Genomic DNA, 25,316 nt, shown 5'->3' with positions numbered 1-25,316 from the left:
GGAAATGTGCATCTCTAAATGAGACTAGGGAACCCTTCCAAACTTAAAACAGTTCTGCTAAAGGCAGGGGGAAGAAGACTCCAGAGTTTCTAGCTTCTCACCCCAGCTGTCATGGGTTCTGCTTTTCAGTTTGGAGAAGGAAAGAAAGCTTCCCCTTTATCTCCTTCCTGAAGGCTAATTGATCGCTTCCCATTACTTATAGCCTAGTTGGCATTTCCAGCCAGGCTTCAAGCTCCCCCTGAGCCTCTCGGAGACTGATCTGTATCCTTGGTGCTGCTGGGTCCAGAGCTTCTGCCAGCAGTGCAAGTACATTAGCCATGTTCTGTCTGCACTTGGAATAAAGTTATGGAGCATATATGATGTCTGTCGCCAAAAAGATTTTTCCTGCCCAAGCCCTGTATTTCCACATGCTCTCTTCATACCCTCTTCCCCCTCAACCCTCCTTCCCTTCCAGAAAGAGAGGAGAATCCTGCAGAACCGTCGTCTGGATCTGGATGTCTCCAAGGCCAGGTTGAAGAAAGCCAAGGCAGCTGAGGCAAAAGCAGCGGTAACTTGCCCAATTCTCTTCCTTTCTTCTGCTTGCTAGGTCTTGCCTGGCATGTCTGAAAGGGGTAATGAGTGGCTTCATGACGTCAAATCAGTCTTGCATTGCTGTCTCCACTGGATCTCTGGGAGGAGGGGGTGGGGATGGCAGTCCTCCCTCACAAGTGGAGGGAGGAACTCCTCTTTGGAAATGAACTAACTTCAGAGCACCTGTTGACTGTAGGAGGCACATGCCCGCTTCATGAATACAGCCCCACTGGGGAAGGTGGGAGTGGTTGGGATATATCTTTTGCTGCTAAAGTCTGTGAACTGGCATGCGAGACCCTGCTTTCCAACTAGCTGACAAAGGTTCCCAGCTGTTCTGAGACTGTGGCTGAGATCAGGGTGGAGCTTGTGCTACTAACTGCATAGTCTTCAGAAGACAGTTTTCTAATGAGAAACATCTAAAACAATGTTCAGGGTCAGGAAAGCAATAGTCTTGATTAATTGCTGCTTTGGCTACTCAAGTTGTCTAGATGAAGATGCAGCAACAATGTCAAGCATAAGTCTAGCAGTGAAAAGAGCAAGCTGGCCCCGCTAATATCACCACCTTTACTCAAAAGCATGGAGTTTAAGCTTTGTTCACAAGTCTGGTTCCAGAATCTGGGTTTGAAGTAGGGAGCCAAAGAGATGGGGCTTAGCTCAACAGGACCCTCCTGCATGAGCTTCAGATTTATATGTGGTGAAGAGGGAGCCTTGCTCTGATTTCTGGACTGAGTAAATGGGACTGGAAGTGCTTCTAAACCATAACTCCTTTGATCAGAACTGCATCTAGGTAACCGGGTGTCTAAAGCATAAAGGTCTCTGCTATGCCAGGGTTCTCTTAGCCAGAAGGAAAAGCTAGCAAGAATGCAGCTGGGCTTCCTGGAATAATATCCTGTTTAAACAGGATACTGCAATCAAGAGGAAAGTAAAATCTAGATGCTAATGTATGGGCCACAACAATGTCAAGCCTTTAGGCTTGCACTAAGACTACCGACTTCTGCTAGTTAGCAACCAACTGGCTCCAATCAGAACAAGTAGGAATCTTTGTCAGCCTTCATGTACTACAGAATGCCAGACTGGGGCTCCTGGCATGCTCCATCATTCCAGCCACTAAAAGTGGTAGGGTGCTATTTTGTCTTAACGCTACCTTGATGAAGCACTCCCTGGGGGTTTTCATTCTCTTCCAACTCTAGTTCGTGTTATGGATTCCACCTTAAATGAAGAATATGGATAGCTGTTCTGATTTCTGTCCTTTTGGCCAGCAAGCCTGTCTGAAGCCTGGTGCAGAGCAAGTAGAGGGAGAAGAGCCTTAGGGCTGAAAGGGATTGATCCTGAGAGATTAGCAGGTGGTGACTTCCTGTGTACACTGTCCTGCCACTGGGCCTGTGGTTCCATCCAATGTGGAACAGTTCTTAGTTGTAGGAGAAATTGCCTTGCACTAGGGTTTTCTCCAGCTTCATCCAGCCCATCAAATGCCAGTTTTCCCCACACATGTTGGAGGGCTCTATTCCTGGGTTCCAGGAGGCAAATGGTGGCCTTTTCAATGTCAGTCTGTAGGAGACCAAAAATGTAACCACCTCTGCCCCATGTCCTATTGGGCTTGGTACCAGGTTGCACCAGTTGCCAAACACTAACCCCTTCTTGCTTCCTGTCTTGATCTCTTGGCTGAGCATTATGGGCTGTCTTTCCCCCTTGGCCTTCAGTACAGGAGCTGCCCAGTGGCTGTATTGGTATAAATCCTGCAGAAGCACATGGTAACCCAATGCCCCTGGAAGGCTTGGCTTGGTTGCATTTCAACAGTTGTGCTGGCACACAGCACTGATCTAAGCTCTGAAGCTTCAGAATTACTGCTGCCTTTGAAGCACCCTAATCTTGAGTACTCCAGTCACAGCTGTGAGGACTGTAGTTCAGTGCCTGAACAGCAAAGCTGGTGTTTCCATGCATCTTCAACAACCTGTAGAAATGCAGCTATTTACATGGAATCCTGCTCCCTGGGAACACACCTCTTTAATGCAGACGAACAATCCTGGACCGGGTGACCCATGCTGGCATCCAAGTCCTTCAAAATCCTCATAGAACAACCTGACTCTTAACCAGACAGCTCATAAAGACCAATTCCCTGGACTTGGGAAAGAGGGCACTGTGGTGCGCTTCTGTGCCTGTTGCTACCAGAGTCAAGTCCCATACAGTAGATTGGAGCGGGCAGTTATTTTGGGCAGAGGGACGCTTACTTAGTCTCAGCAAGTCATCGAGGGCCGCATGACGCAGCCCATGGGAGACTAATATTAAATTTTCTAAATTTTTTAGGGGCTCCGCGGGCCAGATAGAATGGTCTGGCAGTCCACATCTGGCCCCTGGGCCGCATTTTGCCCACCCCTGCAGTAGATAAACAGAAAATGTCAACACATGGGGTGGGGGGTGTTTATTTTGGACCCTATAGCTGGGTACAGTAACAAATGTGATTATCTTAGAACAAGAGCTTAATCGTCTGTAAACACACTGATTCACAATTATATATAATCATGTCATGCCCAACTGTTTTAAGTGTGATTACACTTGGGCTATGGTTGTCAGCATCTGGACAAGCTGATTCTAATCTCATTGCTTTCACTGGGACTCTAATCAAGTTTACTCTCTCTCCAGCCTTCGGTTCTCTCAGCTCACAGACGTGCTAATGCCCCCCTCAGGGTAGTGAAGAATTTGTTTCTGCTTCTCATTTCCCTCGGCTTTTATTTTTCCTGATTGAGGCCAGTGCCTCCAAACCAGGGAGCTGCTGTTCTGTCTTGTGTGTGCGTGTGTGTCCCATGAGCCTCTGGAGTTCTGTCCTTCACGTTGATGCTGTTTTGTTCACTAACCTTTCTGTTTTTTGTTTTTTTGTAATTTGCTCAGTGTGAGGGAGATGTGAGTATTAACCATGTCAATAGTGCTGTGATGTCTTTCCCCAATGCCTCTCATTGTCCCCCCCCTCCCATTTAAACACAACCTGTCTGTCCACCATCAGCCCACATTCTGAAGGGCTTGTAGTTGACTGACAGGCCCCAAGATGTTGGAAACCTAGCTGTGTGCCTGCAGCCCTTTAGGAGCATTCACTTGGTTTCCATTAGAGCCTCTTGCAAGCAGTGCTCCAAGGAGGCAGCATCCCATGTAAAGACCTGATCATGATCCTTGCCTAAAGGTGGAGGAAGGGTGGGTTTGGGAAATGAGGATCCATCCTTGGGAGGGCAGGATGGGACACTTGGAGACAATGACAGGCAGTGATTTGAACCTGGTCTGCAGTGCTGTACTGTCCTTCTCAAGCCTCAGGGCTCTGCCCTCTCTTCCTGCCCACTACAAGATTGGAGGGTAGAAGTCCATTCAGCTTTCATAGCTTTCTGACCACTGCTTGCAAATGAAACCTGTGCGTGCACAGGGGTTCCAGGGCAGCTTGCCTTCTACATACCATGTACCAAAAGACCAATTCTGGGAGTCCAAGAAATGATCCTGGAGACCACAAGATACAGGTCCTTCTAACCTAAGGGCATCTATTTGCTATGGAGAGTTCCTCCTACCTTCCATGGCTGGGCTTTGTCACCATGTGTTACTTGAACACTTCATCAGCTGATGCATTTCTGTTCAGATTATTTTTCCAGCATAGGAAATGGTTTCCACTTCCCTGAAAAATGGGGAGGGAGGGAGAGGTTGGGGGTAGGCTATAAATAATGCCTTCTCTGAGGCTGGCTGACTTCTCTTCCACCCAAAACTGGGCTTTTTCATAGCAGAGCTATTGGCAACACTCAGGCAGCAGTATAACAGCAGTAAAAATTAGGCCAGCTCACTTAAGTAGATTTGGGTATTGCAGATTATAGCTGTCTGGCTGTGGTTCATGGGCTGAATCATGCGACAGGGTTGCATAGCAGTTCATTGTACTAGCAAAATGCACTAGGCCACATTTGGATGAGTTGTACTAGTACAAGCCCCTCCACTTCTAATTTAAACAAGTGGGCTGAATGTTAATGCTCCCCTGTAGGCAAACACCATTGCATGTATAAAAATGGCATCTGCTTTCCATCTAGATCCAAACCAAAGTTGTCCTATGACAAAGTGGTTAATAAGAACATAGCATGTGATTGGGGGGGAGGGGGGAGGACAGGGAGGGTAGCACTGGATCACACTTCCACCATCACAAATGGTGCTTCTGTCTACCATGTTCCATACGCTCATGACACAAGTATTTGCCACTGGCCCTTCCAAACCTGTCTGCCTCAGCAGCACGATTCAGCTATGAACAAGGTTGCTTGGCTATTTCTATGACTTTGTCTGAAGCATTTGCAGATACTCTACACAAGCTGTCTAGAGTCCTTTGTCAGCAAGGCTGTGGTCTGGATGGGCTGCTATGTATGATGAAGGGGACTTGGAGTTCAAAGGCGGCAACACCACTCATGAGAACAATGGAACAGAGGCTGTTGTGTAGAAACATGCCCAAATGAGGGGAATGGAGCCGAGGGATGAGGCTGTATCTTGTCTCTGTCCCCATTTACTAGGAACTTGGGTAGATAAAGCACACTCCCTTGGAAACAATGCAGGATGCTAGAACAGTGTGCTCTTGCATGTCATTGCTGTCCTGTGACTTAAACTGGCTGCCTATTCATCACTTATTACCTCTGAACCTTAAGCTGAAGGTAAAAAGGAGCAGCTGGTTTCAAGGTCACTTAAACTAGCCAGTCGGAGCAGGCAATTCGCATGACTAGGCATGAGCCTATATGGCAACAATGTGATTTGCAAGGTGTAGAAGTGGCTTAGCTGTCACCTGCCTGAGCTGCTCCAGAGTGTAGATTAGGTCCTCAACTCTGGAAGACCTTTTTCCATCTGTTCCCTGTACCTGGGATATTACAGCCCTTTATGAATTGCACAAGATCCACTAGAAACAGTGGCAAGGGTAGGGGGAAGTTGCTAACCCCTTCCCCCTCCACTAGGTTGGATTTCCATTGACTCTTCTGCATGACTTGTACATGAAACTCTATTCCCCCTCCCTAGGCTGTGCCTGACTTTCATGAGACTAGACCTCGTAATTTCGTTCTCTCCGCCAGCGCATCAGCGGTAAGACCACCTCATCCTCATCTAGCCATCTCGTTTCCAACTTTTCTCTCCACTTGACTTCAACTTGGACCCAGCGTTTTGCTGTTTTCAACATTTTAATGTGAAATGGGCTGCTCAGGAGCTCTCCTTTCCTACCCAACTTGCCCTCTGGTAGGAACAGGGATGCACTGCAAATAGACTAGGGACTCATAGTTGAAGATGACTGGAAGCTTGGTATTTGGCCTACTCCTTTTCCTTCTCATTCAAGCTCTTCCCAGCCCACGCTGGGAATTTTCTGCCAGTTTCTCAGTTCTTCTTAAAGCAGCTGGGAAGAAGGATAATACAGTTAATCCAAAGGTGACTTTCTTAGACTTATTTAATCCATATTAGGGGTATAATAGCATCCCTGGCTGGGTACAAGGTATATGACCAGTAGTCCAGTATCAGTGTTTGTGCTCTGAAGTTCAGGAGACTTCTAGTTGTTTGCCCCTGGTTTTATTGATGCTGTTTGAAGGGGCCTTTGCCGCCAGTGGTTGAGGCTTTTACCTTTTATCTCTCTTCAATCTGGAGCTTCCTATGCTTTTTGGAAGTGAAGGAAAGGGTCCTCCCTGATGGTAGTGAGGGCAGCTGGTAGGATTCTGGTGTATAGATGATGCTGTTAAGTTGTGCTGGGGGTGGCCGTTGTGCATTGAGTGTCTGAACCATCAATTTTCAGTGCTGTGCTCATGGCTCGCCATTGCACGATGTCCCATTCTCTCGTTAAAATGTTGAAAACTGTCTTGCTTCCTGAACCACTTGTGAAACAACACTGATGTCTCTTGGGTTTAGAGTAGCCTGTGCCTGGGAAGATTGGAATAGCAGTATAGGCATGAAATGAGGAAGTCCAATGCATTGGATGGCAGTAATTTGTCTGCAGTTAGCTGAATATACTTATGGGTCTCCCAAAAAGAAGAGAATGCATCTAGTCTGGTCACATCAGTGTTGGTTTCACAGGGATTCTGTCCTTGCCCTTTTAGATAATGATGCTGGTGATGCAGATGGCTTCATAGCTTTGCTTTTTTTGATTTTTCCTGTGAAGCAGTTCCCAACAAAGGAGACTGCTCAGTAACTGTCTTGCTTTTAAAAACCTATTACTGAGGAGACTGAGAAATTGCTGCAGTTCATCTCCTCCAGAGTGGCACTTCCAATCCAATCTACAACTCTGGCTTTCTGGCTGGGAGATTAGACCATTCAAGGGCAGCGGGGATATTGCAGTAACACATTTGACTTGAGCCCTAGAACAACAGGGAGAAAAGGATGGGGGGAATAATGCTAGCTTCTTGTTGGCACTTTAAGGTTTCTGATCAGTCCAGGTTGGACTGAACACCCTTGCTGTCTCAAACGAAGACTGAAGAGTGAAAATGCTGGCTAGATGCAACTGTTCAATTTTTTTCCTGGATTTCCAGGGCTCCTAGCCACACTAAAGCTGTAACTACAGGTCAGTTGCCATATCCAAGGTTCAGCCAGCACTGACTTGGGGTGAGAGTGGAAGTCCAAGAGTAACTTGTCTGTAACTCCACTGACTCTGCAGGTGTTTGGCATAGCACAGGAATGCCTTTCCCTGGCAGTTTTTTTCCTCTACAGTCATTTGGAGGCCTTGGGAAGCCCTGGGAATTGAGGCAGGATTAACTTGGAGTCTGTCTGGCTTGCCTCGGGTTTTGTGCTGTGGCAAATCCAAGCATGCCCTCCATCTACAAGAGCTCTGTACAATTTGCCCTTAATAGTACAGCTTCTCATGCAAATCTTGCCAGCTAGCTCCTATGGATCTCAACAATATAAGGTTGGGATTTCCTTTTTCATGAAGTGCCCAGCAAGGTTCTAGCCACTTTATCTGTTCACAAATTTAGCCTCTCTGGTAGTGCTCAAAAGTGAATGGAGAGGAAGTGCCATCTTGGGTCCTGTCTATGCTGGTTTGGGGACACTGCAGTGGCACCTCTTGGTGGGTTTGGCCACCAATGGTAGCTGAAGGGATGCAACTTGGTTCCCTCTTCCAATGCAGGCAGGACTCCCCTTTAATGGTAGAGTTTTTTTCTAGGTAGTCTGCAATGCCAGCATCCATCCCAAAGGGTCTGGCATCCCAGTGGGGAAGGAACCCTTCAGGCTGTCACTGTGTTCCTCTTCTAGCCCAAACTCCATGCTCCTTGGCTGGCTGGCTGGCTGTCTAACCTGATGGTAACCCTTTCACTCCTGTAGTTGTAGCTGCTAATCTTGCTTTTGCTGGGTTCCCCTTCCCCTCCCCCTCTTGGAAGGAGGGATTGTTACCACAAAGTAACTGCTCTTTGTGCAGGTGAGTGAGTGACAAACTGATCAGCCGGTTCATAGGCTGAGGTTGAGTGTTGTGGTTTTTGTTTTTTTTTCCCTAACTACATTTTCTTTGGATGGGGTCAGATACTGTTCTAGTACTAGATGGACTAAGACATAGCTGGGTTTTTCCCTTTTGGGAAGGGTAGGGGGAGAAGGACTGGGATAGTACTTTTATGTCCTGTACAGTCTCATCTTACTGAGGTCATTCTAGAAATGGATGAACCTTTTGAAAACACTTTTTTTCCCCTTAACCTGCCCTTGTTCAGCTGCATGTGTTGATGCTGGTTGGGAGTTTAGAGCAAGGACTGGCTGCTCTTTCCCATAATGTGACCCAGAATAATATGGGTGCATAATCCAACATAGGTTTAAGTGGGGCCCCTTCTTGGAGGGCCCTTGCATACCCACTTCCTCACCATGCTCTGCTTCTAGCATGGGCTCTAAGGAAAACCTATTGGACAGCCCTGAGGAGGGCTCCTCTGGTTCTAGATGGGCTTTTTCCTCTAATGTTATTAAGACTTTCAATGCAACAGCTTGGGGAGGGAAGAATGTTCCTTCCTTATTAGATAAGGATGGTTGGGGATGACTGGAGATGTAGAATGCAACATGTTATCCTGGCTCTACCTGATGCTGTCCTGATGGCTCTAGGAGCATCAGATGAACTGTTGAGATTCTCCAAAATTAACCTGATTACATCTGTGGCTGTACAGACAGACCACATGGCCAGCCATGCACTTGAATGAGACTGCTCCAAAGGAGGGTAGATTGCAATGGATCTAGTCAGCAAGCTCAGCCTGCTGTACTCCCCTGAGACACCTGTATGGAAATGTAGTGTCAGCTAGGTGGCTAGGATCTTTGTAGCCCATTGGAAGGTGGAGGTGTGAACCCTCCTATTAACAAGAAGAGCATGGTTCTTGGACGGTCATTTGTCTTGGAGGCTGAGGGAAAGGCTGTTTTGACTAAAGGCCTGTCCTGCTAGGAGTATCTGCATCTGTGTCTTGTGCTTGAAATAGATGTGGAAACTGATTGGCAAAGAGGGCTTGTCCTTATGGAAACAGTGCAAGGTAAAAGTTGGACACACGGCCAAGCCTTCTTAAAGCACACAAAGCTAAAGTAGTGTCCTAGGCCCTGTACTAAAAGGTGTACTTCTGGTTGTGGCACAGTTCAGGGGAGTGGATAACCCCAGGTATGGGCTGGAAGAGGGCCTGAAGTTTCAGGGACTTGAGAACTGTTGGCAAACAATACTATCTTTCAGTGCATGATTTAGTAATGAGCCATGTAGTATGAGTGCTGCTCTTTTCTATAAGAGCACTGCAGATCTGCAGTCTGGCTGGAGACCTCACTCTGGCTTTAACTTCTAAAATGGCCTGTGGTACTGCAAAAGGAAGGGGTGTGGTTCTTGCTGGCCAGGAAACATGGCTACATTACTTGACCTCTGTTCTACCCTAAGATGCCTTTCTTCCATCAAGGCAATCCAGTTCATCTTAAGCTTAAGTGCCAGGAGGCTGTCTGCATGAGGAGTCTCCAGCTCCTGAGAAACATCTTTCAGTCCATCAAATAATTAGGGACATTGCCCACTATAAAGTCTCTGCAGTGGCCCATATGCCCCTCAATAGCTAACAGTGACAGTCTTCATGGGATCAGTGCTAGAGGGAAGCTTCCCACCAGGGCAAGGACAAGGCTGAGGACCTTCTAGGAAGAATCAATGTTTTCCTGCCTCTGTTCTCTCCCCCACAACCCCAATGTTGTGTGTGTGTGTGTGTGTGGTTTGGTTTTTTGGGGGTTTTTTTGTTGACTCTTATTCCATATCCCACAGCCAGATCCCAGAGAGCAGCTGATACTGACTGCCTCAGATAACGCTCCTTAAGGATTACACTTGGGAGAGGGAGGAGAAGATTTTGCTTAATGGATGCCGGAGCAAAGGGAAGCTGCCTTCTCACATGGCAGAGTTCTTTGAAGAGAGGCAGGTGGGGAAGGCAATAAGGCAGCTGCCATATACAAGGCACTTGAATAGCTGGTGGCTCAGATGAGTGCTTGTACCCCATGTGGTATGCTCATAGTCTAACGTAAGTCCTTCAAGATCCTGGCACCCCTCATGTCCACTTGTTCTAACCCGAGTTACAGAATCATGCTGTTCTTCTCATGATAGGGGAGTGGAGGGTAGCAGAGAGATGCCTCCAGGTGCTTTGTGCCAGTTTGTCTGGTGCCTTTGCCATATGGAGAAGTCCCTGCCTCACTGCAAAACATTGTAGAAGATGCTGCCCTCACTCCTACCCCACAGACCTCAAGGGTCATGCATCATGGCCTTGCTAATCTCCTGAGCTGGCTGTTCAAAGATGCTCCATTCCACCCACCCTTTAAGCCTCAGCACAGCCTGACCTTGCCTCTAGTATTATCTTCAGGCCTAGAGCTTCAGCAATTTTTTTAAGCTGTAGCTCACTGGACATCAAGGCCCAGTGTGTTCAGAGCCTAGCATAATTAAAAGATCTCTTGTCCTCACATCAGTGGGGATGAGTGGAATTAAGGGGTTCCTTGGAAAAGGGAAGGTGCCTTGTCTGGGGCATGAAATGGTCTCCTGCTGCTGGGTGAAGGGCTGATGTGTTCCTGGAGCTGGCCTGCTGCATCACCTGTGGAGTAGCCCAGCCAATTACTGTGATTGCTGAATGCTTCTTGAAGTCTCAACACTGACCTCCTTTCCTGTTGCTCTGTGGCCCCCTCCCCACAGCTTTGGAACGACGAGGTGGAAAAAGTAAGTACCTGGGCAAAAAACCCTCCCTAACCTTCTCAGAAATGCTAGTCATGCTGCCCTGGGTGGGGGAGGAGGCAAATATAAATGATGCACTCATTCCCCTCTTAGGCACAGAGTGGGCAGTGAATCAACAGTGCATTGCCACTGGAAGCAGCTTGGGCTGCTGTTGGCAATGCCCTCGATTCTTTCACAGGGGAGTAGCAAGGTGGTTGAGGAACCTACCTCCTAATTGTTTCCAATCCTGGCATTGTTAGAAAGCTGTGACCCTACCTAGGCCTCTACTGGGGGAGGGGGTGACCAGCAGTCCTGTAAGAGCTTTATTTTACACAAGGCAGATTTCAGATGGTCTAGGAAGCTCCTGGGCTGCTGTCCTGTTACCACAGCTCATGCATTTGACCTGCTAACACAGTTAATCTCTCCCAGCACAACCCCACCTGCGGAGTGATGTGCTAAGAAGCTCATCTAGTAGTGTCTCTCCTTTCTGTTCTGGAAGAATCTGTCCTAAATAGTTCTCGACTCCCAGACAGGTATAACCAAGCAAAAGGATTTCCCATGACAACTCTAGATGCTCCTTGGGGAGCAGCTTTGCAGTGGTTGGAAGAGAATTGGATGTTCTGAGTTTGGCTCAAGAGTCTTGACTTGTGAGAGGAGTGTCTGATGCAGGGGTAACACCTTGGTCAGCATGTGCTTCCCACCCCGTCAGATCCATGGAAAATGGATATCTGACTTATTCTCATGGCAGTATTGGATGATCTTTGTCCCTTTTTAGGATGAACAGCAATGTAAGTTTACACTGTAGAAAGATGGACATACCCATATTGCATCTCTGGTCCCTCCCTGTGGATTTTGGCCAAATCCACAAATGGTATCTGAGCCTGGCATGCTTGGTGTCAGAAAGCAGGGCTAGAATAGTTTGAGACAGAGCTGTGCTGGTAGAACAAGGCAGAGAGATGCTCTACAGCTTTTTTTTCCCTTTTCTTGGTATCTGTCCGTGCCACAGGTCTCTCATGCTAGTCTCATAGTTGTATCAAAATGCAAATTGGCTGTTCTCCACCTAGCTTCCTCTACCTTAAAACCCTGAAACCCCCAGGTAGGCATGGGGATGAGCTCTACTCGTGTGTAAGTGGTTCCTGGTGCCCCTTGTTTGGGGGTGGGGGGTTAATGAGATGCTGCTGGCAGTTGGTGTTTGAAAGGGAGAGCACTGGGTGTGCAAGCTGGCTGCTGCTCAGGTGGCATAATATTTCACACAAGACTGGAAGGGACCTCCAGGGTCATCCAGTTCCCTGCTATTGCAAGCAACTAGGTTGCATAATCACCTTTCATAAATGGATCCTCTGACAAGAAGCTGGTTTTGCCTTCCAGAACTCCAGCCTCTGCTGTAGCTGTTAGCCAGCTTTTTTCTAAAGACCTTTCTCAGGGAGGATATAATACATCACTGCTGATACTCCATGAGATCTTTTGTAAATCTCTCACAAAGATGTAAAAAAAACAGCTCAGTCACACTAGCTTAAAGCATATCTCCTTTTCAAAGGATGCTTATTTGGAGCACTTCTAGCTCAGGCAATATCACCCAATGCAAGTCCCACTGGATAGAAGACGGTAGGACCCAGCAGTGTCTCTGCTAGCAAACAAAGCTTTTTGGGGGTTTTTTTCCACTTAAAAAGCACTGGGTTCCTTTCTGAGGATACTGCTGGCAGTTCATAGTCATAAGCCAGAAAAAATCCACTAGGGCCTTGTGTCTGTAAGAAAATGGAGTGGAATAGCTCCCTAAATAACTCCATTCCAGACTCGGTCATTTCAACCCCAGAATAATTAGGATGCTTCCAAAGTGCAAATAGACTCTTTGATACAGATTGAGCCCACACAGCTGTAATTGCACAACAGCTTTGTTCCAGGCCAGCTATGCTAGGCAGATTCCCCAAATATTGTACAATAAGTCCTAAGGCTGTTCCACCCAGCTCTGTTCAGGAGTGAAGCTTACCATAGGGACTCTTCTTGGAGGGAATGATGATATGTTAACACACCTCAGTTACCTCTAGTAGTTGGGGGAAGAGGATGCACTGAAAGCTCTGCCAGTACTCTACTACTACCATTCAGTGCAACTATCTATTTAACAATTATTCCTACAGTACAAACCTCCCATAGTTTTATCTGCTGTCTACAGGGCCAGTTATGGCTGTTTGCATGTTGATGTTCTGGCATCTAAATGTTGAATCCACTTCTGAATTCTCCAAACACTGGCATTGTGGAAGGGAGGGCCTCTCTAGATGTCTTTTGCTGCAGAGTTGTCTTGGAGCTATTCTCCTCAACTTGAGCCTTGTGTTGGAAGGAACCCCTTCCATGGAGATGATGATAGCAGATGTCCCACTAAAACAACCCGGGAGTGACTGGAGAGAAGTCTTCCTGCTGGTGGTTTAGTTGCTGTCTCCCCTGTAAGCTGGCATGGGAGAGAAGCCTTGCTCTGCTGCAGTAGTCTACCATATGCAGGCTGCCTCTGTTTGGGGGTTAGGGTACCTGCTAATTTCTTGGTGGTGCCTTCCTGGCATAGGCAATGGGATGTGGGGCAGTGGTGAGGAGTGCCTTGCATCTTGCAGGCTCTCCCTGCTCTGATTCCCTCCAGTAGGTTGGAGGGGACTTTATCACCAAACACTGCTCTCCCCTGCCTGCAGGAGAGGGTGATGGGCTACATATGGGCATGGTGGACATGGAGGTTTGTGATCAAGCTTTCAAAAGCGGCCTCTGACTTCTGTAAATGGAGCCCAGTGTGCCTTTAGCCTTGGGTTCTTAGTTCCTGGGTGCATAAGACTCCCATGGACTCAATGGTGTTCAGCCTTCCTGCATACAAGGCTCTCTGAACTCTCAAAATGGTGGTATATGCCACTTCCCCCACTGTTGCCTGTGGAAGGGGTCCCTTGCCTGTGCTCAGCCCATTCCAGGAGAGGAAGGCAGCTTTTTTGCAGTCTAGCTCATGCTCCCTTTGTCTTGCAGGCAGAACATGAGCTTCGGGTGGCCCAGACAGAGTTTGACCGGCAGGCAGAGGTGACGCGTCTCTTGCTGGAGGGGATCAGCAGCACACATGTGAGTGACAGCAGTGACTTGGGCTTCCTTCCTGAAGGACACCAGAATGATACTGAGCCTGCCTTGGGTGTGGAAGCAGGGGAGATGACGTGTTGCTTGACCGTATGGGGTCATAGGACTAACCAGGCCTTACGGTAAACTTGCAACTGTTCAAACATGAGATGAGTCGCTTGGGGCTATAGAAGTAATGCAGAAAACCCTGCTGATGTTGAGCGCTGCTGGCATTGATGCACATGACGATGGTAGATATGCCTCTTTCTCCCCATCTTCTACAGGGGAGTATTAAAACTGTAGGGACTGTCCTTCTGGGCTCCAGACCTTGGCTCAGTCAGATCACAAGGCAGTTTGTCAGCCACCTGCTCCTATGTGGAATCTCTCTAGATTTTTAGAGAAGTCACTGGCATAAATGCACCAGTTGGACAGTATTAATAGGAAAGATTTGACCTTCAATCTTTGTTTTCTATGTCTGTTTCTTTATGGGAGAAAGGATTGAGATTTCCACCTGTAGGGAGGAGTTTAATGTTTCTGCACCTGAACTCCTGGTCAGGCAGTAGGTGACAATTTGCCTTTTTCATTCAGGTGAATCACCTCCGCTGTCTCCATGAGTTTGCAGAATCTCAGACCAACTACTATGCTCAGTGTTACCAGTACATGCTGGACCTGCAGAAGCAGCTGGGCAGGTATGGGACAGGGTCTCCCTGCCTCTTGGAAATTTTTTTTTTTACTTTTGTAGTCTCAGTAGTTTCCAATTTTCCTCCACCAGCTTTGCAGTGCAAACTTCAATACTAATAGATTTAAAAAATAAGGCCCTCCATATCTTATTTTGGGAAGGGAGCTCAGTGAAGTTCTCTAATGAATACTGTCTAGGTATAGTGGGATTGGAGTGGGTTTTACTAAGAGAACACCTTTTTAAACAGATGGGCGAATGTGAGCGGATACTGAGCCAAACCAAAACTTAATTTCTAGACATTTTAAAATCTTGTCTCAAATGAGACTTCTCATTAACATAACTCCTTCACCAGGCAAGGAGCTTTCATAGGCTGTATATACAGTCTTTGCAGTCGCTAGTTCTACATTGTAGGTGGTGTTTTAAGGGCCTAGAGGGTGAGTGGGAGTAATGCAGTCTGTCATTCTGGAATGACTGTTCACAATCCCTCTTGCATTTCTTTCCATGCCTGCAGCTCCAGAGGAGAAATGTAAGTAAGATGTCTTTTGAGAACAGGACCAGGAAAGCTCTTGAGCAGCTTCTCTGTGCCATTTGTGTTCTTGTATAAATGGTGGTACCTGGTTACTAGTCCTTAGCCTGCAGGCTCTACTGCCTGTTCTTGGGATGGCACAGCTTGGCCTTGCAAAGGTAGCCTGCTTGGTGTACATGCTACATCCCAGCCAGGGTGCAGTTTCCCTTTGACAGAGAATGGAGGTGGGTGCTAGACAGGCCCTGCCCCCAAGACCTACTACAGCCTCTACAAATGAAGTGCGAGGGGGAAAATGGACAGACTAAACAATGCATCCAAGGTGATGCAGATCCTGAAAGACACTTCAGGAGTCTAGGGAAGGGCCCTAGCCACATCATTACACTTCACCCTTTTGCTTGACAAGTTCTTCCCTGTCTATCCACCTTGCATCTGCAGTACAGTCAATAGGGCCTTCCAGAGTTACTCATGAACCTTCAGCAGGAGCACTAGTTTAAGTGCACTGGCAGAGATGTCCGGTGCACTATGATAGTTCCTGGTGAGCTGTCTACATGTGCTCTTGTAAACGGTGAACCTGGTCAGGTGTGAGTCACAAAGCCAGACTTCCTAGCAGCTATGAACTGTGAGCAAGCCTTTTGGAGCTACTGACCTGGTGGTCTCTGGATTGAATAAACAACATGTATTGCATGTGCGAAGTGGCAGAAGCCTTGGCTTAATCCTCTTGAGGGTAAGGGTCCGGGTGACTTGAATGCTTCTTTCAGGGCAGTTCATCAACCAGAAATGTGACCATGGGTCACTTCTCTTACATGGCTCTGCCTGCTTGAGAAAACTCCTGATGGAGCCTTGCTAACTTGCCTCCTTTCTCTGCCCATGCTTAAGACTTCCAGGCACCTTTGTTGGCAATGCAGAATCCACATCGCCTCCCCCAGCCACCACCTCTCCCACTACTGTTGCTGCTGCCACCATTCCTGTTGTGCCCACCATTCCTGTTGTGCCCACTGTAGTTGGGGCACCCAACCCCACTGCAGCTGCAGAGGGGACACTGAACCCGAATGAAGTCAAGCCCCCTGCCAGTGGGACACGAAAGGCCCGTGTTCTCTATGACTACGAAGCAGCAGACAGCAGTGAGCTGGCACTTCTAGCAGATGAGGTCAGTAGCCTGCCTGGAACATTTGGCTGCTTTATTGGAACTGCAGCCCTGCCTGAGGGCTGAGTAAGGCCCTGGGCACTGGGACTGACTCTTCTGACACCATGCTTGCATGCTTGTGTAATCAAAGATGTCAAGCTTTGATGCACAGTATAAACTAGAAGTAGCTGCACTGGTGAAAGGGAAATGATCCAAATGTTTCATTGCCATAGGCCAACCCAGGTCCTATTAAAGCCAAATGATTACGTTCTTGTTCCCACTTGTCAGCATTTCTTATCCAATATTTGAATTCATTGTCAAAGGCACTCCAACAGCTGCCTTGCTTATCTCACCAAGGGGATTGGATAAAGGTACTAGAGGCTGAATGGGACAGCAACTGGTCACTGGACTACTCGAAAGGTCCTGGGAAGAAATACTGTCCAAAATTTAAGATTCCCAGTCCTCATGCTATAGGCAGCAGCAAATTTTGCTCTTTTCTGTCTTAACTTTTTAATTTCCTGAGACTTTGAGCTTTGTTGGAGAGCCTTGCAGGCAATGTGGTTTAGAGATCACTTGTCAAAGTAAGCCAAGACTTAAAAAAATCAAAAAACAAAACCACTCATGGGGATGTCATACATCCTCCTTGTTCTGGTGTCTTGAAAATATGTTAAGGGTTGCTGCTGACACACTCGCCCTTCCAAGTGAGCAGAACACAAAGTTGTTACAGCTAGAACTTTGCAAGTTGGGAAACTGTCCCAAGCAATGGAAAGGTCCTTGAGGATTCCCCAAGTTAAAACTTGTATCTTCTGGTGGGTAAAAAAAGACTAGAGATGTTGATGGCAAAAATTAGTGGGAAGTCTACATACAGTGCAGGAAACAAACCATAAGTCTAGTCCTTGGCTCCCCCTGCAGTTATCTAATGTTCTGTGTCTCCCTTTTTTTCCCTCCCCCTCTCAGATGATCACTGTGTACAGCCTGCCGGGCATGGATCCAGACTGGCTGATAGGGGAGAGGGGTAACCAGAAGGGAAAAGTTCCTGTTACCTACTTAGAACTGCTCAGTTAAATGCTGGCGGGAAGGAGATTCTACAAGCAAAATGCATCCCTCCATCTCCTAGCATTTTGAAGGCAGATTTCTTCATCTGAGACCATTGCTCTCTCTTCAGGGTCAAAACTCACTAACATAGGATTTGAGAAAGGCAATGAGGCTGGTGCTAAATGGTGGGTTTTTGCGGGTGGGGTGTGGGAGAAAAGGGTCACTGTCGCCTTTTCCAGGCCCCAGGACTGAATTCATTAACTACCAATGCTGCCTGTTTTGAGGGTTAGTTGTCATGGACGCATGATGTTCCTTCCCTCCCTGCCCTGGTCTTGTTTAATGTGGTGGCTTCCCAGGAGCCAGCACTGTCTCCTTGCTCAGCAGCTGCTCGCTAGGGTGGGGATCACAGTTTCTTGTGTTCAGTAGTACCCATCTCTCCCTCTGTCCTTTTTTGTCTCTTTAGATGTTCTTCCCGAGTACTTTTTTTGCCTGGGCCAAACTTTGTGTTCCAGTGGGGACCCAAGTCCCTTTCCAAATCTACCCATGCTTAAACACTAACTGTGGTATGTTCCAACTCCAAAGAACAAACAGATTAAGAGTTTCTCTACAGCTGAACAAAGAACTAGTTAAGAAAACAATTCTCAATCCAAAGTACTCTTAGTCTGTGGGTAACAATGTAGGGCTTCATAGCAGCCTTGCTTGGCACTAATAGTGTCTGGCTATGACCTGGTACAGAGTGACCTGTGAAATGGAAAGAAAGCTTCTCGGATCAGAACAAATTAACTACCCAGGGCCCATATTGCAAGAATGAACTTTCTCAGTGCAAGGGACCATGCATCTTGCTTGCATTTCCTCCAAGAAATTAGTCTTGGGCTGGAAGGAGTTTACAAACCTTTTAAAAGAAAAAGTAAGCTTTGCTCTGTGTTACTTGTCCAGGCTCACTTATTTTCCTTTTTGTGTGGGGTTTTTTTGTTTTTTGTTTTTTTTCAGGCCTGCTTTTTACAGGGGTGGGGGATTAGCCTGATTAGTTATTTCTTAAATATCAGATTGTTTAATTCTAATGCCTTCCTCCCCTCTAGTAGAGAACAGACCTGGTGCATCCTTATGGCATGAGGGATGTTTCACTGGCACTTCTGACCATATACCAAGCAGCAGTTAAAAACTCTCTGCTTTTTTTTCACCCCTACCCCATTTGCTCTCAAAGATGCCCTTGTGACTTACCTCCCACCATTCTCTGTGGCGGATTTAAAGTCCTCAATTCTGGGTGAGAAGAGCTAAGTGAAAGGATCTGGATAGTGAAACTAGTCTGTCAATGAGCTGGGTAGAAAAGTAGCACTTGACTGCACCAAGATCTGTTCCCTACCCTACCCTTGGTATGTCTAGACACTGACTTGCTTGTTTGTTCATTGATCTTTTTGCACTCTTTCCTTGATGGCTTTGACCATCCTAATGTAATGAGGCACAGAGCACCTGTGTATGTAGGGCTCTTGGCTTTCAGCATTGATTTGCCAATAAAACAAACAGCCTGCCCTTATGTCTCAGTATGTTGTGTGGGTTCCATGCTGCCCAGTCTCCTTCCCTTTCCTTCCCCCTCTTGTCCCCCCCTCTCCCCCCCAAGGATGCCAAGCTTATGGTATGCAAGAAGCTTTAGTGAATGGGGTCACTTAAATGTTGAGGGTAAAGTTGGGAGGGGGGGGTGAAAGCCTGGAGAAAAGCAGAGGATGTAGGAGGATAAGCTTAAACAAAGCTACTGACTCCTCCTCTCTTTCCCTCCCCCCCCAATAATTTTTTTATCTCCTACCTATCCCTGTTTTCTTTCTTTCTTTCTTTCTTTCTTTTTTTTTAATGCTTGCTTAAACTAAACTGTACCTAGTAGACAAGTCCTACCTAATGCTGTCTGAATGTTGTTCTGTTGGGGGAATAGACAAATTTGCTGCCTCCTTCTATTAAGTATAGATTTAGAAAGTGCTACTAGGGAAAAGGGAAAATACATTCTACATCTACCTAAGTTCTGGTACAGAAGAGAACAATAAGGAGCTGTTTATGAGGAACACAACTGCTTTATTACTTAATTCAGCCTAATTTGACTGTAGCTGCTGTAGATGATGCAGGAACTGCCCTTATACTGTTGTTGCTGACTTAACCCCCTTAAAAACCAGGCTTTAGGGACAACTATTTAGGATGTTATGGCAGGAAGGGTAGGAGAAGTTTTAAGAACACCCCTGTTACTTAACAGCAGGCATGCCTGACATTCAAGAAGAAATTAACATCCAATTGCACAACACAATTCCCCTCCTTTTCTTTAGAACTGAGACTTCCACAGATGCAGCTAGTGATGACTTCCAAGCCTGGTGAGGGAAGTATGGTTTAAAACAACCATGCTTCTGAGGGTTGTAGTTCCTACCTCCTGCACTATCAAGAACCTCACTCCAAGGCAGTCCTGTTGCCTACATACACTGTTTCTCCAACCACTGCTAGTGAGGGAGACTGGAAAGGAGCTGCAATTCAAAGGTGCAGGAAACATTCCATCTCTCCTCCAAGTAGATTCACAACTCCTTAGCTATCAGACACAAACAGCACTACCTACACAGGGAAAATGCCTCTTTAATTAAAGCCTTTAGGAGGAGGAACAGAAGATGCCTTCAACTACTTTTTTTAGGGCTATGGGTGATGGTCAGCTTAAGTGGCTAAATAAGTAGCTTGCCACTTTGCACATCTATTTTAAACCCCTAGTGAGACACTGCACAAGTTACAATGCAAATCTCCTTGCTTTACTTTCGTATTGTATATTTCCTATTCACAATTCTTTATAATTTTAGAGCTATTACATAGTGGTGGGAAGAAGCAAGGTTACTATCTTGAATTAAAATACTGCCTATTACTAGGTATAAAGAAAGGCTGCCAGCTTGTCTTAATACTGACAATCCCATATGTGAAAGTTGCTAAGCTTGGAGTGTTTTTTCTCTCTTAAATTGACTTAATGGATGAACCAGAAACAGGTGGCTGTCTTTCAATGAGTGAAAGCAAAGACAAAATGATCTGAGCTGGATTAGTAAGAGATGTATGTACACTTGTACAGCTGCCTGTCCTCCTGCTAGATTAGCTATCTATAAAAGGAGCTATAGCTGAGATGGCTTGGTGTTAACAGGTATACTTCAAGGAACAGTAAAGTACTAAAATAAGCTAAATAAGGTTAGCCTTATCTCTGCAATACTGCCTCTTTAATTATACTTTATTAGGCTTTTGGAACTGGCATCTTGACTTCTTGAACTAGCTGCCACTACCACTTTTCAGGCATGAGGTTCTATAAGACCATTTTCTTAAATTCTCTTCATAACCTCCCATGGAGATTGACAATTAAAACAGCTATGAGTTTGTCAGCACAGTTCCAGGACCCAGTCAGGTTACACAGAACTATATAAACTGATAGAAGGAAATAAAGTACAGGTTTCCCTCACTTTATGCTCCATTTTCCAGGAACATATGTACTGCATAACTCAAATTCACGTAAAGGAAACATATTTACAATATAACAAGTAGGGATATGTTCCAAGACCTTGACTATACTGACCTCCAGCCCCGTTTCTATCACTTTTACAAGATCATTTTGGTACTCACCAATAGCAGACAGTTGGAGATAAGTGTCCTACTAGCTTGGAAGCCATAATGAGGATGGCAACTACAGAAACAGGCCTGTCAGCAGACAAGTGATGAACACAGATCCACACAGACTGTATTTTGGTGCACATCACTCCCACAAGGCAGCTGACTGTAGGCTTCCACCACACAGATCACATAAGAGTGAATTCACCTGGCATATAGCCAATTTTTGGTATAAAAAGGGTCACTGCACACATACAGAACCTGCAATAAATATTATAACTTACCTGCAACCACTAAAAAGTATGTACAGAGATAACAAGACTACTAAAATCTTGAGTTTAAGTGGTATTAAGTGTTCCTTGTACTTGCTCCAGAAGTGCAGGCTCTACTAATCTAGATCACTTAGCTGGTGGTAGATTTTCCTTGTATTGTAACAAGCCCTATAATGCCTCAATGATGGAGCTTTCTTTTGTGTAGTCCCATATCCATCACAAATTCATTCTTTATCATACTGTCTTATTTGCACCTGAGCCTTAAGAAGTGAATCCAGGAAAACATTTGAAGAGACCACAGCAGCAATGAAATGCATGCATGGCCCTTGTCAGACAACTCAAGTACTTTCTCCTTACCAACCCACCTCTTTCTATGCACCTCCAAAGGAAGGTGCCATGGCAGCTTGCCCTTGTGCGGATAGTCAATCCCTATGTTGTCTACTTAAAAATCCAATATTCTAGAGGTTTAGATTTAATAAATTGACTCATCACCACTACTTCTGCCAGAGTCCCAGGGAGGGATTATTTTGCAAAGACTATAAATGCATCTAGCATGGAGCCTAAAGTCCCAAAACTTTACAGCAAATAAGGTAAGGGTACAAAGGAGGTAGTGCTGACAGCACTGCTACCTTCTGCTTTCATCAGCATGTAAAAGTATCTAAACTTCCTTCTGAGCCTTTAAAATGATGCCTATTATTGCACACAAGATGCCCAAACTGAAGAATCCATTGCTGTAGGCTGCTGTACCGATGCACAGCCACACAAGTCCAGCAGTTTGTCTATAAATGTTTTAATATCAGTATAAATAGGGCATGGTTACAAAAACTTGCAAGAAAGGAGCAATGGAATTTTGACTTAAAAACTTTTTCTGGGTGAGGTGGTGTTCTAATCTTCTGAAATATACAGAACGCACAAACTGACAGGAGGAGGGAGCACGCACACGCACGCACGCACGCACACACACGTATCACCTTGCCTTGCACTGTTCAATACAAAAATAGCAGTAGAAAGATTGCTGGCTGATCCCTTGACTGTACCTCACGGCTGGGGAGAGGAAGATTGCATCTTGTGCAGCTTGTAGTAAGAGCAGAGCTAATGCCCAGAGGAAGATAGAAAAGTTGCCTCCTCTCCCCACCCAGCTGCTTCTGCTGAGGTACAAGCTATTAAAATAACAGGTTTGCACGCTCAGCACTTGTACCCAGCCAGGCAGGGTGTCTGTAGGGACTGATCAGTTCCTTTGAAAGGGCTCCACTCTTGGACCTTTCATTCACTCTGCTAGTCAGGTTCAATGGGATCTCACTGGCTGGTGTTCTCACTCAATTTAGAGTATCATCCAGCTCTCCCTCAGTCCTCATCACAAGTCCTGCCAAGCGTGGTACCTTCTGTTGTGGAAATGTGTAGTTCTGGTGCGAATCCTGAAAAGGGAGGCAGTGGAAGTACAGAACCTATCTCTGCACATGTCTGACAAAGGCTTGCACCAGTTGGATCAAAGGCTCCTGCCCCTCAGGACCAAACTTGGAGGCAGACTTTCCCTGGGGGGAAGGAAGGACCCCACTGGCAGGAGAAGAGGGACCACCACGGCGGAAGTAACGAGACAGGCTGGAGAGCAGCGTACTCTGAAATGAGACATTCGCCAAGAGTTAGCTTTGCCAATGTACATATCTGCCCCACTTCCCATGCAAGACACCTGAGGCAAAGGACAGGACCCCAGGGGCATTCTGATACACGAGCTGCATAGGGGTGCCTGAGACAGTTTACTTGACACACACGAACTAGATGTCACCTAACCATAGGTACCATTTTCACTAGATCACTTAGAGGCAGAAGGGCCAAGCAAGATGGAAACAGATACAGTATCACAACATCACAATACTATCCCCTTCTAACAGTGCCTTCCATTGCCACATTCACACAAGGTAAGCCAGGTCAACACTATTCTTTTACCCACAGCTCAGTAAAACTCCATTTACGCAACGTGCTCCAGCTCAAAGCAATTCCATGCCTCAGTCTGCCCTAGAACATAGCTGGTAGCCAAGCTCCAGGCTTTAGCCACATACACCTGCAGGCCAGTTGTAAGATGTTTTTGTACATGAAACTTCCAAAGCATTCTGATCATTACACACAGAAGCTTATGGACAAGCCTTAACTGCTATAGCAAGACGGTTTGGATACTTTTGCTACAAGTGCAGAATCTCCATTAGACCTGCCAGCTGGCATGCAGGGAGGTACAGCAGCTGTCTCAGAATAGACCAATCCACATAAACTAAAAGGCTTACAGAAGCTAAACAGCATCAGAGGAGGAAAAAATCAGCTCTCCCTGCAGCTTACCAGCTCTGAACTGAGCTCCTGCTTCATTCGCTGCTTGTCTCGTGGATGCACAGCTGGATCCTTCAAGTACCGAACAGCCTGGGAGATGAGCAGGTAGAAACAGTTTTCCATTGTAAACATAAGCAGGGACCTGTGCAAAGAAGACAAGTCAGCACAAGTGTTACCACTGGAAGACCATTAACCCTCAGGAGGACCTGCTGCAGACAATGCAGAACAGGGAAAATGTTCATTTTACTCAGGTACAGGTATTATTCAGCTAAGTTAGATCCATACAGGATGGCTAGCCATCTCTTCCCCTATACCCACCAATGGCTGGGAGTAGTATGGGCCAATTTTGCACGCTAACCTACCATAAGCCCTGCCTGCTTTTAAGCACTTCGGTAGGGGCTGGTGAACTGCTTGCTTGACATGAGATGAGAAACAGAAACAAATGTGGAGAGAAGTTGAACTTAGCCCTATAGCTCCCAGTTTGGGTGAGATAAGGACCCCTGAGCCTCTGCTCTACAGCCATGTCTAACTAAAAAACTGAGAGACTTACTTAAGAGTTTTGGTCCCCTCTTGCGTATTCAGCCCTACAGCTTGAGGGAAGGGCTCCTTCTTCTTATCCAGCTTTAGGGAGGAAAAAAATTATTAAAGACTGGAGTTCCACAAGGAGAGAACAGACTTACAGGAGCAAGTCTCCATTCTCCCTTAAAAGGGCAGCTTAATAAGTGCCCAGAGAACACTGCAGCTACTGTGCAGCCTCATGGGCCCTTAAAGAACTAAGAACACAGGCTCCTACCTCGCCCAGCATGTTAAGAACCACGTTGACTGTGGCCAGGAGGGTCCCAAAGGAGGGAGCGACATCTGAATCAAAGGCTGGTGTGGTGAAACTCAGAACAAAGAGCACATTGTACTCAGCAAGGTCCAGTGACTGCAGGGAGAGAGGGACAGAAGTCATTCAAAGGCTATGACTCTGGTATTGCAGCAGTAACAACCCCTAGCTCCTATACCATGCTCTCGCAACCTGCAGATCTTGAAGTGCTTTACAAGGGACTGCCTATCATATTATCTCAAGGTTAAGAGAGAGAAACTAAATCCGAGGTCAGCCAGCATCCAGGGGCAGAAACAAAGATAAAACCCAGTCTTCTGAGTCCTATCTAGTCCAGTGACCATCCACTGCAGACACAGAATAAATCCAAACCACTTCAACAAATCGTTGATAAGAAGGCTGCCTTCACACTGCATAGTCAGCAGTAATTGGATCTAAAACTAGCTGGATTATCAGTTTATTCGTGTAAATAAGGATATATATACATATGATTGTGGAGAGCAGTCCAAGTGAAAGCTACAGAAACAACTGTAGTTCCACATCTCAAACCCTACGTAAGTCAGATAGGTTAAATAGTAATACTTCCTTTCAGACTGATCTGTGACCAATTCCGAAGGCTACCTGTTTTAAGCAATGCCTTTTAAAGAAGAGCTGATAGATTCAGAAGTGGGCTATCATTTTCTTTGGAACAGACTCATGAAATCCAGAACATAATTCAGGATGCTCTTAGCTCCTTCCCCTGCAGATATGTGTCTCTCTTCTATCCCTGGTACCTGATCAAGGAGGATCTGGCAGAGGTCAGGAGTGAAGTGGCGCAGGGCAGCCAGTGATTTGCTAAGGATTTTCAGGAGACTGTACTGCACTGTGCGCAGGGCCTTCTGCTCTGCAGCCTCTGATTCAGGGTTTGGATGCCTGGAAGAGGTCTGAGAGGTGCGCTGCACTCGAGGTGTCACACCTGAGGGAAGGGAGTCCCCATTTTTTGTCTGTGGAAGAGGAAGAGAACACACACACGCACACAGGTATCGTTTCAGTGTCCAATCTTTGCAGAAGATTAAGTTACTGGTAACAGGAAAGCTGTAGCAAGGCACCCACACTTTGCTTAGCCCAATGAGAACATAGAGCAACTTCCTAGAAGCCTAAGGCCTTCAGTGATCTTGCA

At 46.4% G+C, this 25,316-nt stretch overlaps 2 protein-coding genes across 8 annotated transcripts in view; one reads left to right on the top strand and one right to left on the bottom strand.

Moving 5' to 3' along the window:
- Positions 1-18,677, top strand: part of SH3GLB2 (SH3 domain containing GRB2 like, endophilin B2) — a 31,394-nt gene extending 12,717 nt beyond the window's left edge. The window contains exons 5-12 of one of the 4 annotated variants that reach the window (XM_019500968.2): positions 455-547; positions 5,581-5,643; positions 10,688-10,711; positions 13,700-13,789; positions 14,369-14,469; positions 14,971-14,985; positions 15,862-16,132; positions 17,066-18,677. In XM_019500968.2, the coding sequence (XP_019356513.1) occupies positions 455-547; positions 5,581-5,643; positions 10,688-10,711; positions 13,700-13,789; positions 14,369-14,469; positions 14,971-14,985; positions 15,862-16,132; positions 17,066-17,173 (765 nt within the window). In that variant the 3' untranslated portion in view covers positions 17,174-18,677. The remainder of the gene's footprint in view (positions 1-454; positions 548-5,580; positions 5,644-10,687; positions 10,712-13,699; positions 13,790-14,368; positions 14,470-14,970; positions 14,986-15,861; positions 16,133-17,065) is intronic. The other 3 variants (XM_059715609.1, XM_006272298.4, XM_019500970.2) reach the window with 3 other exon arrangements.
- Positions 18,678-21,792: 3,115 nt separating this feature from the next.
- NUP188 (nucleoporin 188) overlaps positions 21,793-25,316 on the bottom strand; it is a 42,347-nt gene continuing 38,823 nt past the window's right edge. For all 4 annotated transcript variants that reach the window (XM_006272301.4, XM_006272300.4, XM_014610603.3 and 1 more), the window contains 5 exons: positions 24,931-25,140; positions 24,128-24,259; positions 23,885-23,955; positions 23,347-23,476; positions 21,793-22,634 (listed from right to left, as the gene is read on the bottom strand). In XM_006272301.4, the coding sequence (XP_006272363.2) occupies positions 22,464-22,634; positions 23,347-23,476; positions 23,885-23,955; positions 24,128-24,259; positions 24,931-25,140 (714 nt within the window). In that variant the 3' untranslated portion in view covers positions 21,793-22,463. The remainder of the gene's footprint in view (positions 22,635-23,346; positions 23,477-23,884; positions 23,956-24,127; positions 24,260-24,930; positions 25,141-25,316) is intronic.

Source organism: Alligator mississippiensis, chromosome 12 (genome assembly GCF_030867095.1).
Source record: "Alligator mississippiensis isolate rAllMis1 chromosome 12, rAllMis1, whole genome shotgun sequence".
In the NCBI taxonomy this organism is placed as follows: Eukaryota; Metazoa; Chordata; order Crocodylia; family Alligatoridae; genus Alligator; species Alligator mississippiensis.
This window is presented reverse-complemented; position numbering and strand designations above follow the sequence as displayed.